The following is a 20,332-nucleotide window of genomic DNA, read 5'->3' on the forward strand; positions in this document are numbered from 1 at the left end:
ATTTTTGTGGTATGATGGTTCGATATTTCAATATAAAGTAAAGAAAGAAATCAGAATCTTGTACAACAATGCAATTGGGTGCTAGAAATTAACGAGGTTCGATCGTCATTTGTCTGCTTCCGTCTTCAGTATGAGCTTTCGCTATATAGTATTCATTTGTTTATGATGACATTTTTCCTGAATTAAAAGAAAACTGTTTACAGTGATGGATTATTCGGAATGTTGATCTAAAAATTTGTTAGAGGAACTCAATACTTCATATTAGTTCCTATTGAAAGAAGGCTAAGTAAATTATTAAGTAGAATAAATATTTTCTCTCTGCCAGATATGAAAAATGTAAACAGTTGCGTTGCATGTTTATGTGCTATCTGATCGTGTTGTTTTGCTCGAGGCTCATATATATCGTCATAGGATGTATTTTGGGAGAAGCGCTTGAGAACAGGGAATCTAGATTAAAATTTTGTGGATAATATTTACATTGAAGGTCAGTGCCTGTAATATTTTCGTGTGTGAGTATTTATATGTGTACTTAGAATAGGTCTTGTAGTAGTAGGTTAGATTAGGTATATAATAAAATAAATATTGTGTCCCTTGATAATGTTGAATGAAACGTAAGAATGTGGAAAGGGGCCGAAAGTAGCACTGACATTTACCCTGATTCTCTATAAGCCAAGTAACCCGTACTGTATAGAGCTGTTTTGAGAGCGTAGTATGCGATCCGCAGATTGTACAATGCAGAGCAGAGGTACTTAATATTTTAAATTCTTAATAAGCTTTGAATTCCTTCTACATTATTGGCAAGAAACTATGTAAACAAGTTCAGAATTATTTCGAAAAGAGGACATTCAAAATTAAATCCTGTATTATTTGAAGTACATGAAACTATTTGGATAAACCTGTTTTGGAAGTTGAATAATGTAACGTTACTGTGTATATTATTATTATTATTTGGAGTTTATAATAAATAATTCAGTGGAAGAAACTTTTCATTTCACAAGCAGAACTGTATTCGTATTGCTAGGTAGAGATTTGCTGGTGTTTTAATATATTTTCATTAGGAAGCGGAAGCTAGTGCAAGGGTTATTTCGAATGTAAACAAACCTCGTATTTGCGTTGTATGAGAATGGAAACCGTGCTTGGAAAACAGTTTGTGGAATCTTCTTCATGTTAGACAACTTTTGGCTTCAAAATCAATATTTTATTGAATAGTTAATTTTATTTTCGAGCTTTTTTTTTTCTTTCCTGTGAGCGCTTGCTTAATCTGGAAAGTTGAAGTACTCGCGTTTTGTATCCATGCCTGGCAATTGATTGGGTTCTCAAATCACAGTCAAAGGTCGGAGGTATGCATACGAGCCGTGAGAGTCAACGACCAAGATTGAGTCAAGGCTTTGTCCCGAGTTCGAATCCAGGCTTGTATTTGAGTCTTCCATTCCATATTGCACTGAAGTAGCATACACACGAAGGGCTTGTTCTCTGAACGGGTGTAGGCCTAACCTAGTACAGAGGACTGACCCCTTCGGGTAACTGCTCGTCCATGGTAATGTGGAAAGGTGACATCATCATCCTTATTATCATCAAGTTGCGCAATACAGTAAACAAGTAGTAGTAGTAGTAACAAAAGTCAGAGCATAGACAGCCCATAGAGAGTAGTTAGTAATTCACTCGTTTACAAACGAGTGTCGATCTAAAAAGCTATTAATAAAAACATACAATGTAAATCATAGTTTTTTTTAAATATATATTTTTTTTTTAAAGTAAAACACCATTTCATTCATTTCTCATAATCACCGTCTTCTTTAGCCTAACCGGCATAACCGTGGGACGTAAAACTCAAAGATTTCATTTCATTTTTCATTTTCAATACGTCTATACTATAATATAAATACAATAGTACCAGGAACGCTCCCCGAATACTAAGTGTGCCCCCAGAACATTGTTTCTGACAGAAACACTGCTACTTACTTAACTACCCTATTCTGTTTTTCTCTACTTTACTACACGGTAGCATACGTTGGCGCTGTTTTATTTTTTGTGTAAATAATCGTTTACATCGCACATCAGCTCGCACACATATTGTCAATCTGTACACAATTATTTGCTTATGCGCCAAAAAAAATACACTCTAGAACATATTGGGGTATTGTTTAAAGTAAGAAAAGTGATGTGAAATAATTTTATGAAGTGGTCCCCATATTCTTTATTTGTACAGGAAATAATTTGACAGTTACACTTTCCTACTTAACTCCAGTCAATCTGATGATTCGGGCAGCCGTGACATACATGGATCACACGCATCCACAACTATACAATGGAATGCAATACTGGGTTCGATAACGAAGTTCACGGTGTTTTGTAAACTTGTCCATATTTAAATTTGGTACTGGCAATAGAAAACACTCTGTCAAAGCCAGGGAAACGGTTTGTCCTGTCCTGAATGAGGGAAAGAAAAGGAAGAAGATCGCTAAGAAACCACGGCACAAAAAATATTTGGTTTCAAAACAAAAAAATTGGATCTGAAATTAAATTTTTGTTAATGTCATTATGGTGAATTTTGGTGAGATAATATTACTGGTTTGCACATTTGTAGGTCTTCATTTCGTGACATGGAATCCAAAAGAACCGTGGTGGAAAGGTATAGTCAGGCCTATTTGTTTTCATAGTTCTGTTATTTGTGATGTTTAAAATAAGTTTTTAAATGGAAACAAGTTACAGGGATTCATTTAGCATTAATTAATTAAAATGTTTAATTGCCTCTTAAAATAAATCTGCATCTTAATTTAAAAAAATAACATTTTTGGGGGACGTTCGTACTTTGTAACCTATGCGATTCATTACTGAAACAGGTAATTATTTATGTATTTAGAGAATCAAATACCGGTTAGGCTACTTCATGACATTTTATCCTAACTTCTGTTGGTGCTCTATGATAAACCTGTGATAAAAGTGATGTAATTCAGGCAGATACCGTTCTATTCGTTTCATTTAGGCTATAATACTTTTACAGTTCTGTTTTAGATTCAAACAGTTTCGATTGTAGTTATCAGTCTCGTTTATCGCTTGATATTAATTTTTAAACATTAGTTTTTAATATATATATATATATATATATATATATATATATATATATATATATATATATATATATATATATATATATATATATATATATATATATATATATATATATATATATCAGGCCCGTGCTGGCCTACCGGGACTGTCCCCAGTGCGCCTTCCGAAACATCACATTATATATAACGATACACTTTTATATAATAAATTCTTACAGTTGTCATTGGTAAAATAAGTACAGTGCGTGCGCCTTTGCATGAGGCGTCCTTGCGAATCCACATCAAAGATAAACGGTTTTATTTTTCTGCATGGCACAGTTCTGTACAATGAATACACACTGTTACTGTTGGTAAAGAACCCGCGAAGGGTACAGTGCGTCCTTTGCATTAAGCGCCCTTGCGAAACCACATCAAAAATAAATGGTTTTATTTTTCTGTATGGCACTGTTCTGTACAATGAATACATACTGTTACTGTTGCTAAAAAACAAAACAAAACAAACAAAAAAAAAAAAAAAAAAAAACACGTGAAGGGAACAGTGCACCCTTTGCATAAGGCGCCCTTGCAAAACCACATCAAAGAGAAACGGTTTTATTTTTCTGTATGGCACAGTTGTGCATATATAATGAATACATACAGTACAATTACTGTTGGTAAAGAACCCGTGAAGGGTACAGTGCGCCCTTTACGCAAGGCGCCCTTGTCCTGTGATTGTTCCTGTGTGTTTTAGAGCAGTATTGGAATAATCAGTGCCTATTGTATTTCTAAAATATAGCTATATTGATTTATTAGTATATATTAGACAAAAAAAATTCTTACAAGAACTAAAATTGTTTCTCTAGCAAAGAAATTTTCACGGTTTAGCTATTGACGTTATTAAACAAACCTTGGGTTTTGATACATAAAATGGGCTCGTAAAGGGCGCACAGAGTATAACTTAATTGACATATAAAACTTCAGGAGGTGACTCCTGGCACGGATATAAAACGAAAAGTATACACCAATGTGAGTGAAAAAATGCCTCCTTTCTCGCGCCTTGATCACACGAAAATTTGTTGGAAAGAAAATAAAAACAGCCATAACTCAAGAACAGAACATCGGATCGAAGTCGGGTAAAAGAGAATACCAATTATTTTTAGTCCTAGATCCCACTAGTGTACAATCGGATATAGTGCAGTGGCGGCGCAAGAGTGACTTTCAAAGATACTGGACTATGAGTTCTATTCCTATGAGTATTCTATCAAACGTTGAATGATGGAAATGAACAACAATCAAGTACAAGATTTCAACAATCAAAAGTAATAGTACATCGTTGAAGTTAGAACAATTCAAATTCGAAAGAAAGAGAGATACACATGTGTGATTGATCTATTTTGTGCCAGCACAGAATAAACTCTCGAGAGAAGAATTTAAATGAAGTCTTTAACGTATCACAGGTGTATCTTCTTGGCTAATGGTAATGGGTGTCAAATGAACGGCTTTCTGTCCAAGTTACGAGTGTGTGAAAATGGACCGACCCAAATTAGTTTTATAACGACAGTCAGGCGGCAAAGATCATGTATGATGAACGAGAGTACAAGAGATTCTCCATATGCCACAGGGATTTCCATATATTGCGTGAATACAATTTGAGCAAAAGTAAGCTGCATTAGAATGTTTTCTCCTCGTAATATGCTATTTCGTGAAATTTGATACTTCTGTGCACAGAAGCTACAAAAATTGACAAAACACGAGATGTATATGTTGCATAACGATACAAAGAAATGCTCTGGAATAGTATAGCCCTAACTAACTCTATGGCCTATGGAACCCTGAGGTTCAATGCCGCGTTCATAAAAGCTCTCCATTGACTTCTATCCTTAGCTAACTGCATCCAGTTTCTACTTTGTATTCCAATCTCTGCGAGATCCATCTTAATATTGTCCTCCCATCTGCGCCTAGGTCTTCCTAAGCCCTAAGTATAGCCCTACTTAATTTATCCATTAGGTAAATCTTCTTCCAGGGATACTTTCGTGGGGCTTTTCCCTTCTCTTGGAGTTGACAAACCGCCCCTTAATCCTGAGCTACGAAAAACTACATTCCTATTGTGAATATACCAAAATAGTGTAGCCCGCTTATATTTTGATTGTTTCACTGCTGGAAAAATTTTCTAGAAGAAAACACATGCAACAAATGGTGGAAAATCTTTTTCGAAGTTTTCTATGTGCTTTGGAGCTGGATGAAATACTTACACGGAGGAAAGAAAATGTGGCACTTTTGCTTAGACGTAGCAGCACTTACGGAATTATCGTCCTTTGTGTGTCACTTGCGAGTGGCTCGCAGAAGACTGTATAGCAGTTTTGATGTGGAAGGCATAAATTAGCGTGGCCGTGTTGTAGTGGGCATCTGACGCAACTTGTGAGTGATATACAGAGTCCGATGCTTTGGTATTACGTGTGGAATTGCTGTATAACAGAATAGAAAGTGTTGCTTACAACGGTAGAGTGTTGTGCCCAGGTATTCACGGTCGTGTAATGGTGTAAAACTGTAGACGTTGGTGTTTAAGTTTAATTGATTATATTAAACTGTACGTGCCTACGCAATGGTAGATTACCCTGTCCACGAGCAGGCAGATATACATCTTATTTATGGACATGCAAGGGAAAATAGCCCAGAGGCGAGGCGTTTATATCGTGATCGTCGCCCTCAAAAGAGAGTAACTGTCCTATTTTTTCCACGCCTCCACATTCGATTACGGGCGATAGGGTCTCTTCAATATCCCCTACTTGAAATCGGAGGAAATCGCACTATGTGGACAGTTGAATTTGAAGTCAGCGTACTGGGAATGATCATAGACCGTTCTGAAACTAGCAGTAGCCATGTGTAGGGCGTAAAAATCCACATGCAACTCTAGTGAACGATCAGTAGAGAGATTGTGTGAGCGCGCGGTGCGGTATGGTGGATAATTTTGTGGTAGGACCTTATTTATTACCGGCCTGTCTCTTTCGGAGTACGTATCTTTTATTTTTAAATAATGTTCTCCCAAAATGGTTAGAACATGTGCCCTTGAACTTGAGACAGCAGATGTGATCCCAGCATGACAGTGCACCTGCACATTTTTCATTGAGTGAGGTATGATTCAATACATGTTCCTATTTGAAAATTTGAAGTTGGCCCCTGGGCCCCCTTGAAGGAGGGCCCTGAGGGTCACCACAACAACACTATGTGATGCGCCCTATGACATTTTCCTATCTCAGTTTTTGTTTCATCTTTTTATTCTCAGCCGTTTCGGATTTATAAGCACTGGACGTTTTATCTGAAACACCCATATATATATATATATATATATATATATATATATATATATATATATATATATATATATATATATATATATATATATATATATATATATATACATTAACAGTGTGACTAGATTTGGGTTTGTTTAATTTTTCTATATAACCTGTTCCCCATTCACTGCTCCGAATATTGTGGTTTGTTTATGTGATTTTTGACGTATTCAAATCATTTGTAATCGGAGCAGTGAGACAAAACATCGATTCGTGTGTGGTGGAAAGGGTTGAGTTGATTTTAGTTTAACGTCCTTTTCAGCAGCGAGGCTAGATGAGAAAGAAACTAGTAATTAACGTGGAAGCCGAATTACATTAGCTCCCGCGTGAAACGAACCGAATCAAAGGCGAGTACACTAATCGCTTAGCCATGAAGGAGCTGGATAATTACTAGAATTGAAACACACTTTCAGCCAGTGCTGGATTTACCTATAAGCTAAACATGCTATAGCTTAGGGCTCTACTCTCTTGGGGGGGGGGGGGAATTAAAGACAAAAACTGGCTGTAATATAATTTCCAAATAATAAGAAAAAACAAATAAGATAAAACGCGCATACAACAACAGTATTTTGGTATTGCTATGCACTAGGCTCTTATGAAGCAAGTAATGAGGGCCTCGCTTATAATGCGGTCCTGTTTCCCAATCCTACTTGTAATAGGGCCCACGTTAGACAGCCTCGCTTATAATGAGACCCACGTTTCCCAGCCCTGCTTGAAATGGGATCTCTGTTTCCTAGCCCCGCTTATGATGGTGCTCCTGTTTCAAAGCTCCGCTTGTAATGGGGGCCCTGTATTCCAGATCTGCTTATAATAGGGCCCCATTTCCCAGCCCTGCATGTAACGGGGACCCGTTTCCCAGCCCTGCATGTAATGCGGCACCTGTTTCCCAGCCACGCTTTTAATGGGTTCCTTCTATCAGAGTCCTGCTTGTAATGGAGACCTTGTTCTTCCAAACATTATATTTAGCTACTTTAATATTTCACAGTATAAGTGTTATGGTACCTTGTACTTGTATGCTGCTGATAGAACTCTAGTGCTGCCTTTTCTCGTACTCTGGAATATGACAAGGAACCAGGGCTTGGAACAGTGGATTCATTAAGAAGACATGAAACGATAAGCTGGTGAAATAATAGTAAAATATCAAGAAATTACAGTTCTAAGCGACGATACTTTTTATAACGCGAAATTATAGATATTTCGCTGTACGTATTAGAAGTAATACCAAGAAGTATTTTCATAATATTCAGAGTTACTATCCTTGCCACTCATTTTCATAGTGATCTATGGAGGTTCAATAATGAGCCGCTAAACGAAAGAAAAGGAGCATGAATTATTCGTTTTAAGCATCTGTCATTCATTTTTATATATTAACAGCGCACTGTATATTCTTATGTATTGTTGTGTTCAGAAATGCAAAAGTGAATTTGTATAAGTGAATATGCAGCAAGCAATCTGAATGTTTTGGGCTTATCGGCACTAATTACTATGTAGCAAGGTAAAGTTCCTAAATCTCTTTACGCCGCAGTAAAAAGAAGTTACGTTTAATATTTATAGATTTTATAATCATTTTAGTCTAATACTGACGTTTTCCAACGATATTTTGATGATTTTCAGCGAATTTGCGTCGTACTGCACCTCATGTAATCTCCGGGTGCCATTCCAGTTTGGGCTGAGTTACTGTAGTAACTTGACCTGAAAAAACTCACACGATTGGTTGAAAGTGAAGTTAAGCTTCAGATAATACTTACTAACCCTTGATATTCAGACTGCATTTATCTACATTGAATTTCTGGAAACGTTTGAAACTAAAAAAAAAAAAATTAAAAAAACCCTAAATAGAAACAACTTGAAATTAGAAATGTTGACACCTGATGTATAGAAGCATGGAGTGCAAGGGCGCCGATCCTGGAGGGGCCAGGCGGCCCGGGCCCCTACAAAGCTCATGAGGCCCCCGCATTATATTTATGAATGTACAATATTTGGCATAATTTGAATGCAATTTGTGTTAAAATCTTCATACATATGCCTTCTGCATCTGAATGGGCATCCCCAAATCTACAGAGAAATCGGAGCCCTTGATGGAGTGTAGCTTTGATTATAGTTAGCGCAGAAGGAAACAGAGATCTGCAAGGGGCTTAATTGGGACGAAATTAAATTACAGCTGATTTTACAGTTTTTCTGTAATATCTTCAAAATAGACAAAAGTAATAGAAAAGTGGAAACGCAGTAGGCTAGACAATATTATTTTGCATGAGATACCGTTAGTGTGACTCACCAACAGCCCCGTAACACAGATTTTTTTCTGGGGAGAAGCATTAATACGCGTATTTGGCTCCCTAGAATAGTTGTTTCGGTAATTCTCGGTCGCCCTCTTTCCATCTTTCTCTTACTCTTTATGGGCCACCTGGAGCCTGTGGGCCCTCCCGCACGGCAAGGTCTTCGGGCCGTTACTTACGCCCCTGGGCCCGTTTCATATATGACAAATTAATTAAGGGGACAATATTGACAAATCTCAAATTATTTCTAGGGCCCCTAATAGTAGACTTTTTATTATTATTATTGAAATGGGCTCACGATTCATTTTTGTTTTATTGACCTTTTGCGTGCTGTTTTGTTTACGTATTGTAGTGAACCTGTTTGATGCTTCATTTATAATTTCATGTTCGTATCGTACATGGAGTAAGAAAATTTTGTTTTAAAATGCCCCCCCCCCCACCTCGAACGGTGGAGAGCATCCCTTGTGGGGCAGTTGCTCCCCTGTCCCTCACAAGTTACAGCTCTGCTCACCAATCTGCTTTCACTTTGCAACTATTTATAAATTTGGCATTTATTTGCGGCTCTATAAAAGTCTGCTCTCCCAATGAACAGTGTTGACTATTATAATAATATTGATTTTGTTTAAATACATTTTATTAGCTACAATTGTATTGTGTGTAGATTAATATCACATTAATAATGTTATATACAGGGAAAGTCAAAATGATGAACCCGATTTCAGAAATTTATTATGTGAAATCTAGCAAACATATGTTATTATGAAACATGTGTTAAGAAAGGAAAACTGTCAAAGTTTTCTTGGGACATATTCACAAATGCTCTATGTGAGCACGGCAGTCTGTCTCCCGCCAAACCTTGTCCAGCATCTTGCGGTCAATATCAGGAATGGTTGCTGTAATCAGGGGCGGATCCAGGGGGGCGATCGGGTCGATTCCCCCAGAAGATTACACTCTCTTATTTTATATATAAATAAAACCCACCCCAGAGTTTGGAGCTCTTAAAAGTAGCTCTAAGTAGGAGTATTACAACCCATCGCACCCCCAGAAGTCCGTCCTTCATCCGCCCCTGACTGTGATGCAGGCACGCAGGTCATTCAATGTTGTTGGAAGTGGTGGTACGTAAACATGATCCTTTACAAAACCCGACATGAAGAAATTACCTGGAGTCAAGTCATGTGTACACTAATCACAAATTTGTTTACATGATAATGAAGCACACAGAAAAATCTCTGCCTTCCATTCAACGCCATTTTCCTTAGCTGCTCGTTGCTGACTCCTAGCGGTAGAAAGTGGAAACATTGGGTGGAAATTAAACTTTGCAAGTTAGCCTTTCGAAGCGCATGTCACACTATAACATATGTTTATTGGATTTCACAGAACAACTATCTGAAATCGGGTCCATCATTTTCACTTGCCCTAGTAGTTTGCGTAATATATTATTTCTCTCTTATATAATATATTAAACCTCTTATTATTTCATTTTATAGCAAGCTTCCAGAGACTAGATTATGAGTCTGCATTTTGTTTCTAAAGAATTTTTCAATATATAGTAAATGTTGTAGGTTGATCAATATGTAAGTTAATAAAATACATATTTCATGTGTAAACGTATTTAGATATCTATTAGGTCCATAAATTACCATATAGCTTACATTCAAAACACAAAATGCCGACATTTTGTCGCTGAAAAAGAAACCTATACATATAAAGGGCCCCATCGAACCTAAATCCGGCACTGCTTTCAGCCATTATGTTTTGTAGCATAGGGTGCAGTAAGTGACCAATATATGAGTGCAGATATTATGCAAGCTTTATTGTCAAACTATGTCAGGAATTTGTTATCATGAAAAGGAACATGACGTGAAAAACCAAAGAAATTCATAAAAAGTGTTTCTATGGAGTATGACGTGAAATGTCAGATGTCATGAATAGAGAAGGGTTAGGGGCAAATCAGTAGGGCATATGACTACCTGGGACACTGCACTGTCCAAGAGAGATTCATGAGTTCCACAGGTATGTTATCCCATTCTTCCTTTAGGGCAGTTTTCAGGTCCTGAAGGGTCAAAGGTGGTGAATTCCACTGTGCAATTCGTCGTTCAATAGCTTCCCAGGCATGCTTAATGAAATTAAGATCAGGAAAATTCGGTAGCCAGTCCACGCGGTAGATATTCTTATGCTCCAAGACTTCTTAAACTTTTCTGGTTCTGTGTGTTCATGCGTTGTCAACCATAAACATGAACTCTGGGCCCACTGCACCACGAAAAAGACAACATATGGCATGAGGATTTCATTACAATACCATTCCCCGGTTACGGGTTCACGTGCAAAAATGTGCAGTGTTGTTCGTCCACTTTTCGCTATACCCGCCCATACCATAACACTAGTGCCACCTTGCCTGTCCTATTCAGGAAATGTTCGGTGAATGGTAAAGTGTTTCTCGTTTTTCCCACACAATTTATAGCCAGAATAACTCATTAGAGATAATCTCACTGTAGAGGCTCATCAGGGACTCATTTGAGAACATAACATTTGCTCAGTTCTCCTTGTCTCAACCAAGATATGCCGTACACTACTGTAATCTGGCACGGCTGTGGATGGGAGATATAGGAACACACTTAACGAATTTCCGCACATACAACCCGACACTATTGAGTAATCGTGAAATTGCATGAACACCTGATACTCCAGCAAACTCATTAGCAATTTGCTGAGGAGCAACATGTTTATTCCTTCTGTTCAATTGGCCAATGTAGTGATCCTGTCGAGCTGTTGTACTTCTCCCACGACCTCCACCATGCATGCATACAGTCCTTGTTCTGACCACAGCAGCTTTCTTCAGTCAGGAAGTAACGGATTGTGCTACTTCCATCATCAACGAATTTAAGAAAGGCTATCAACCTAGTACTTATATATTAAAGAGAGCCGATGGAACAGCTTTCACTGATACAGATAGCATCTTAAATACAAAGGGAAATGCACACCGCAGAACCGTATATCCTATAGCCTACCCGAATAGACGTAGAAATCACTATAAAGAAATTTAAAAAAAAAAACACCCATCCACAAACAAATCCCCGGTTGTAGAAATTACGTCTGAGTTAATTTTATCTGGAAGCGAAACATTGTGAAACAAGATCCACAAACTTACTTTCCTTATCTGGAAAAAGGAAGAATTGCCACAAGAGTGAAAGAATCAATCATTGTTCCGATTCACAAGAAAGGTGACAAAACTGACTGTAATAATTATCGAGGCATTTCTCTTCTGTCAACATCCTATAAAATCCTTTCAAACATTCTATTAGCAAGATTGACCTCATACACAGATGAAATTATTGGAGATTATCAATGCGGATTTAGACGAAATAGTTCAACCATCGACCAAATATTTACCATTCGACAAACACTCGAAAAGTAATGGGAGTTCAATACCCCGGTACATCAATTATTTATTAATTTTAGAAAGGGTTACGACTCGGTTAGGAGAGAAACATTGTACAACATTCTTACAGAGTTTGGAATACCGAAAAAGTTAATTAGATTAATTAAGACATGTTTAAATGAATCCCAAAGTAAAGTCCGGGTAGGAAAATTCTTGTTCACGAGCTTTCACATCGAAAATGGCTGAAACAAGGAGATGTGTTGTCGCCATTATTATTCAACTTTGTCTTGAAAACGCTATAAGGAAAATCAAAGATAGCAACCAGGGCCTAGAGTTGAACGTTATTTACCAGGTTATGACGTATGCAGATGATGTCAATTTAATAGAGGATGATAGGAGAACAATAAAAATAAATGCAGAAGTCTTATTAAACGCTTGTAGGGACATGGGTTTAGAAGTAACTGCAGGGAAAACTAAATACATGGAAGTTCGTCGGGATCGTAACACGGCAAATTTTGGATGCGTTAAAATATCAAATAATATTTTTGATAAAGTGCATACTTTCAAATATCTAGGATCAGTTTTAACAGATGAAAACCATATTCACGAAGAAATTAAATGTTGACTAAAAGCAGGAAATTCGTATTATTATTTAGTTCAAAATTTCTTGCCATCGCGAATTTTGTCGAGGAATTTGAAACTTAAAATATATAAAACGTTAATCATGCCTGTTGTTCTGCATGGTTGCGAAACATGGTCGCTTACTCTGAGGGAAGAACTACACTGAAACTGTTTGAGAATAAGATCCCTGAGATGAATATTCAGACCCAAGAGGAACGAGAATGGGGAATGGTGGAAACTTCATAACGAGGTACTACATCATTTATACGGTTTGCCAAAAATTGTTATGGTCATCAAATCTAGGAGGCTCGTGTGGACAGGTTATGTAGCCAGGATGGAAGAAAGTAGGAACGCTTTCAAAGTCTTAACTGGAAGACCAATCGGAAAACGACAATTAGGAAGGCCTAGGCGCAGATGGGAGGACAATATTAAGATAGATCTCGCAGAAATAGGAATGCAAAGTAGAAACTGGATCCACTTGGCTAAAGATAGGAGTCAGTGAAGAGCTTTTGTGAATGCGGCACTCAACCTTCGGGTCCCATAGGCCATAGAGTTAGTTAGTTAGTTACTCCCATCACACATGCAACCTCTGTAACACTTTGACCTACCTCAAGACAACCAACAACTATTCCATGATCATAATCACCAAAATGGTCACTTCGATTCTCAGTGAAAGTTCATGTCTCATATAGCTTCATGATAATTGGGATGTAAAACTTGAAGAACAATTCGTTGGGAGGATACATGATAGAGGTTAACCAATTCTTCCGTGAATAACATTGTCCTTCTAGATTGTAGCTTAGGAGAAAATGTTTTTAAATAAATAATTGAGCACACTTATGCGTTCTTTTCTTTAAAGGTTTCGCCGTACGTTACCCCTTTGGCATTGATTTTCATACCTTCAATGCTCAAATTCCTGTAGCTAATTTGAAAATATGTTCAGTAGAAGAAGCAGCGACTTTAATCATGTTGCCGGGTCCATGGATTCCTCGAAGAGAAGTTGGGGAAGGAGCTCAGTTAACGAGCTTGTCTACACAAGACACAGAATCCAATATAATTAGTGATAAACACCCAAATGTATTATATGAATATTTAAAGCAAACAATTGACTATGATTCGCCGCCTGAAGAACAAATTGACTGTAATAATTTATTAAACAGGGAAGCCGAACGCGAAGACAAAGGTTCTAAAGAGACACCGAAACTTCCAGTGAAAGAATTTGTAATTACCAGCCGCCTGCAAAGTAAGTTTTTTAACTTTGAGACTACTTATGACGTGTTTAATAACAATCTGACAAACACAGTCAGAGGGAATTTGTTGGCAGTTGAAAATGACTTGAATTTAGTGAGTGAATATGACGATATAACGAAGAATTCAGACGAGCAGGCTTCATCTTCAAGAAGTTTTAACATTTGTCTAATTATAATAACATTAGTAAAACTAACTACGGTAGGATGGATTACAATTATAGTTGTGAGGATTGTATCCTCTTTAGAACGGAAATTCAAAATACTTAAAAGAACGCTGAGAATTGTCAAATCAGTAGCAAAACGGTTGATGGGAGATTTAGTTAATATTTATCTTCGTAGATCAAATGTAAAACATAGAAAAGATTATGATTGCCTATCTGTGTCTCTTCCCCCTGAAATGAATCAACGAAGTGGCAGTGAGGAGGAAGATTGCAAGGTGCCACAGTTTTCCGTATCAGATATGTGGATGCGCATCTCATTGTTAGAGGTTATGTTGCAAAAATATGACAAAGCACTACAGAAAACTTTAAAACTTTCTGGTATTCACGAGAAATTCTTCTCTCAGAGCTTCAGCACCACGGCAAATCAATCCTCAACAATAGACACTGTGATTGCAAGCGGTAGCTCAGATTCTGCTTTGAGCATTCAACACTTTAAACCAACGAGCAACGTTGTTGCAAAATCGTTTAACAATGTCAAAGACAAAGTAGGCACGGTAACGGAAGATAATATGATATACCTCAGTAGCACCTTTAGTGAAAAACACGACGATAACCCATGCTGTACTCTGTATAACAACGCCCATGTTTGCTCATCTACTGATCGAACAAGTTCTGTTTCGTTTGAATCAAAATATGCGGTCGAAAAGCCATCAGCAGGCGAAAATGTTGTTTCTGTAGCCCAACGAACAGAATCCGACATCGAACGCCAAACCTTACTTTACTTCCCTTGTGATCGAGGTGATTTTACAACTGCCGCTGTAGATGGAAAGCCAGAACTTGATACAAACATCACAAACTGTAAGACAGTGGATGAAGACAAGAGCAATGATAACGAGAATCATGTGAACCCGGATTTGTTACAAAATATTAAAACTGAAATAAAGTCATTGTTAAAGTATAAATCAAAAGATTGCGAAGAAACGGAATATATAAAACCAAGTGGTGAATTGTTTTCAGAAAATGAATTGGATATGCTTGCATTATCATTATTAAACATGCCTGAAGCACATTCACTTACTCTGGTTGATGCGAACTCTGAACAACCCAATCAGCAGGAAAATAATTATTTGCAGACGGAGCAAACGAGCACTTGTCATAAACGAGAATGTCTGTCAAACGAAGACCTTGCAACGAAGAACAAAACCTCCAAAGTTAATGTGGATCAAGAGACATCAACAGAGACAAAAGACTCCAGCTTTCAGAGCCTCCAAGTATCGGATCTAAATCGTTTTTTTGATCACGTGACGGGAATTTTTGACAATGGATTATGTTCTGAAAACAATATCTATGGTTCTAAAGAAAGTGCAGAAGAATGTGAAGCAGATAGGAAAACTCTTCTTGATGACGCTACTCCAAAGAGCTTTCATGAAGTGATAAAAGTGAATGAGGATAAGTCTCAGAAGAGTGAAGTCTTACAGGAATCAGAAAGTGGTACCAAATATACGGACATCATAAATTGTAACCCAGGAACTAATTTAGAAATTGTACCGGAGTGTGAAGGTAATGTTATGATTTCTAGTTCTGTTAGTACTGTAAATATTGACGATGCTGAAAATTCCAATTCAAAACAAGAAATCTTAAATGGAAATCACAAATTAGTAATTAGTTTGGATAATATGATTGGCGTACACGAAGTGGAGTACACATATTCAAATGAAACTTTACAAGGTCAAAGCCTATTAAACGTTAGTGATAAAGAAAACTTAATTTTTGGCGAAGAGTCTGGCGTTGAGAAAATAATAAATGAATTGGCAATAAACAATGATACAAGTAATATTCTTTTTGAACTAACAGCAGATACTATACAGAAAGAAGTCATGAACGGAACCAGTTGCAACATTAAAAATAAAGAATCAAATTTCAATAACGTTGAAACATTAAGTGTCAGTTCTGCAGGTGAAATGGGAAAAGTTTTAAATATGACCAAAGACAATAAAACTACGGAACAAGGAGGAGAACAAAATGATGACTATGATTCAAACAATATCAGTTATAAGGTGACAGATGAAACACGTGTAAGTAACGTTTCTCTTGATGATTTAGAATGTAACGTTCCTACTGATAATCGTAATGCTTCTTTTATTGAAACTTCAGAATCAACTTTGGTAGATATTGGACTGGAAGTGAATACAATATCAATAGGGGCACTTCCAGAGATGCAGGAAGTGAATACCATCTTTTCTGCACCCTCAATATACTGCGATTGTGTAGAAAGCAACGGAAATATGCCCAATTCATCAAGAGAGCACTATTTATTAAAAACAGACGATGACAAAGTTACTGCCAGTTCTCGAGAAAATAGAGAAATTTTAGACAAAAATAACAGTGCCTCTGAACATTCAGATTATGATACACCAGGTTCCGTTTTGCAGGATATTCTGGTAAAATGTTTTCCCCAAAACTTCCCGTTACAAAAGAAATCCGAATCCGAGGGCAAAGGAATAGGTCAACAAGATCAACTAAATCTAGTAAGCAACAGTGAAACACATGAAGCACAATACAGCCCACAAGGAAAGACGATCATACATGAAAAGGAAATCAAAAGTCTGTCACTTAATAGAGAAGAACAAAAAGTAGTTGACACTCCACATTTTGTTGATTGTGCATCTTCTGAAACTAAGCAAATAAGTTCTGAAGTATGTAGACCTCAGACTGTTTCAGATATAACGGAAGTTAGTGATAAATCTAGTACATTGCACTCTCTTATTGCAGGAGAAAGGATGCAAGATTCTAACAAAAAACAAGGAATTACTTCAGAAATTTTAGGACATGACGTGGGTGACGTCAGATTGGATACCTCTACTGAACCTTGTAAACCAAAGGTTCTCAACTCGAGGAATGAAGCCATATTAAAGAGAAACTGCAAAAGAGATGTCTATGATAGACCTGAAAGGAAAGTTCAGGAAGTACACTCAGTTCCTCAAACAAGCCTACGGAAAACAGGTAAGCAAACGCTTAAGGAATTTAGCCCACATGTTCCACAAGGGAAACCACCTTCAGGAAAGCTTTCTGTTGTTCAAGAACGTTCTTCGGAAGTCGGAAAAGACAGTTCTGAACGGAAAATATTCAACAATACCTTTCAAGCAGCAAGCAGAAGAGGCATTCCTTCACGTTTTAACAAAACTAAAATACATTCTGGACTTAAAGGGCAATCAGGAAATCCCAATAATGCTGCTCCTCCAATTACAAAGAAAACTGCTACCAAGTGTGTCGTATATTCGACTCTACAAAATGAAAATAGCGTTCATGTACAAAGCGGTAAACAAAATAATGCTGTGAAACCTCAGAACAGCTGTTCTCCTGTGAAACATGGTAAAGAAGCGAATAAGTGTTCACCCAATCAGACACCTCAACCGCTACCAAACTATCCACCGCACCAAATGCCTGATAAGACGACAGACGAAACATGGAGTTTCGATCCAAGTGAACATGATTACTCTGACCCTGAATGCTGCAGCGATGACAGCTGTTCAGATGCTTACTGTGAAGAATGTAATATATGTTCATACCAATATTGTTCTCAAAGAGCAAGAAGCATATACATGCCCATGTCATCTTACTGGAGTTCTGAACAAAGGACAATGGGGTTCCCAAACTATAAGCCTGCTTTACACGTTATACCTGAGGAACCAGAAATAGCAATACCTAAAACACCGAATTTAACCCGTATTCGCTCGCAAAAGAAAGCAGCATATAAGCAATCGAAGTCTCCAATTTTGTCGCAGGAAAGGAAGATCCCTGAAGTGCTTACATCTGCTGATGTGTCAAGGATAAACATGGACGTTCAAAACTGGAAAAGGGAATTGGAGAACTTGAAATCAGAGCAGAAAAATTTAGAATCCGTGTCACGAATAGAAGGGACAAAAGGACTTCAGTTACGTATTGCAAGACTCTGCAACGAAGTCCAGGATAAAATGAAGGACGTCGCAAAAGCGGAGAAGGACCTAATTGACTGGGAAAAGCAAACGAAAAAGTGTGCAAGAAAGAAACCGAAAAATTCAACAGGTCACAAACGACGCCGTTGTTGAAATGTACAAGAGCAATTAATAAATCAACTTTGTGTAAAAATTATCTTGTATACAAAAAAAGAAAAAAAGAAATTATATAGCTAATTTTATAAAAATTAAAGAATGTTATAAATATGTAAAGAGTGATAAATTTACAATCTAATAATTTCAGTTTTCTAATTATTGTTTTTGGATGTTTTGTAATTTACAACTTTATCTAAATAAATATGAAAATATATTTATATAATTTGTTAATGTGTAAATAAAAATCTTCACACAATATAGTGCTTCAACTTTTTTATACACTTAAAAAAAACACTCCTATAAGCAACGGTGAACGAAGGGACACAAAGACAGATTACTTCGATCCATTCCTTTTCATACCAAGATTTCCACGTCTATGTGTGGCTTTTCTGTTATTTTCACAACCGCTTCTGCCTTTAGTACGAGGGGTCACGGTGTCGGAAAGATGTAAAAGCTTTTCCAGAGCATCCATCCTGAATGAGGCTTTCCAGTGTTTTCTTCATTCACACGAGGAAAATGTTGAGATTTTATCTGATAGAAGGGTCCCAGCCTGCTTCCTTGTACAATCTAATCACTGAGGGAAGTCATCCTTCATACACGACGAGCTAAAATATCCCCGGTATTAGATCAGATCTATCTGCCCTACTCTAAAAGTACAGCAACTTATTTGAAGAAAATTCTTTCAGCGAAGCAACAACTGAAGTTGAAAACAAACTCACTTCGCCTATAAAATACAGTAAACGGATCAGCTGATTAGAACTATCGAAGACCTGGATATGGCAAGAGACAGGCAGAATGGATGGAGACTTGAGGCGCCTAAACAACTAGCCAACAAAGACGACTGGACATCATACATCAACTGCAACGTTTTACTGAATGGGAAGATCACCCAAGGATCCAAAATGCCTAAACTGCAAACAGAAGTAGAAGAAGACCACAAGGACCTTGCAACATCATTCAACACGGTTTGATTCAACAAGGCTTTCAAGGTAAAAACGGAAAACCAAAATGGCTCGGGTGATATTCAAAGAAAGGCAGATTAAGCATTTTGGCTTAATAGCAAAAAAATGGATTCTTCAGCTCTTTAACAACTGTATGAGTAGATGACAACCGAAGAATTACACAGCGACACACACACACACACACACAAAAAAAAAATTGTGTGCACCGAAACCCAGGATATGGATTAGTCGTATTTTATTACGCATAATTAAAATTTCAAAACCCTAGGACGATTGACCGTATCAATTTTGTTTTAAGGACGAAAAACATGTGTCCCTATCCAAAATTGCTCAAGTTTTTCGCCCATAACAGAAAAATGACACGGTCAGTCATCCTGAGGTTTCGAAATTTGGATTCTGTGTAACAACATACATCGAATTCATACCCTGGGGTCTGCACAGAACTTTTTTATGTGAGTGTATATATATATATATATATATATATATATATATATATATATATATATATATATATATATATATATATATATATATATATATATATATATATATATGTGTGTGTGTGTGTGTGTGTGTGTGTGTGTGTGTGTTATTGACCAGTTACAATTCTGTCATCTCTATAAGCTGCCAAAAGATTCGTCTTGAATCATATTTTACCTGAATTGTCCCTTTGCTTATGCCTATGCAAGCAGGATTTCGTCCTTTAACCTACACAACAGGTAAGTACTCAGGAATTTATTTCGGGAGGAGTCGAAAGCTTTCAGTGGGGTTCAAAATCAACATGGCGATAAATTATAATAAACTTTGTAAAATAACTCCTAAAATTACATTAATTTTACCTAAAAATCAGGATTTCGGCAGGGTCCGTATCTCCAGGAGTTACCCGTTATGTCTTTGTTACACGATAAACCGTGGGAGGTAAAATTGGAAGATTTCATTTCAGTTTTTGCAAATAGCATCCTAATGTTGCTCTCTCACATTTTGATTTATTCACCTTTTTTTCCGGACAAAATTTTCAGGAAGAAAGCCTGTCACGTACAGAAAAACCTTCTTCCTGAGTCATCTTTACTCAGGCAATAATAAAATGCAACACACCTGTCGTTCCAAGATATAGATATAGATACAGATATAGATATAGATATAGATATAGATATAGATATAGATATAGATATAGATATAGATATAGATA

The 20,332-nt window shown here is 37.0% G+C and overlaps 1 protein-coding gene across 1 annotated transcript; it reads left to right on the forward strand.

The window, feature by feature from the left end:
• The first annotated feature begins 2,451 nt into the window (after positions 1-2,451).
• Positions 2,452-18,427, forward strand: LOC145662317 (uncharacterized). Its single transcript, XM_081727764.1, has 2 exons — positions 2,452-2,632; positions 13,539-18,427. Exons 1-2 carry the CDS (start codon positions 2,542-2,544, stop codon positions 18,176-18,178), a joined length of 4,731 nt encoding a protein of 1,576 aa, XP_081583890.1. The 5' UTR covers positions 2,452-2,541; the 3' UTR covers positions 18,179-18,427.
• The last annotated feature ends 1,905 nt before the right edge of the window (positions 18,428-20,332 follow it).

This window comes from Thermobia domestica, chromosome 10 (assembly GCF_964235325.1).
Source record: "Thermobia domestica chromosome 10, izTheDome1.hap1.1, whole genome shotgun sequence".
Lineage (NCBI taxonomy): Eukaryota > Metazoa > Arthropoda > Insecta > Zygentoma > Lepismatidae > Thermobia > Thermobia domestica.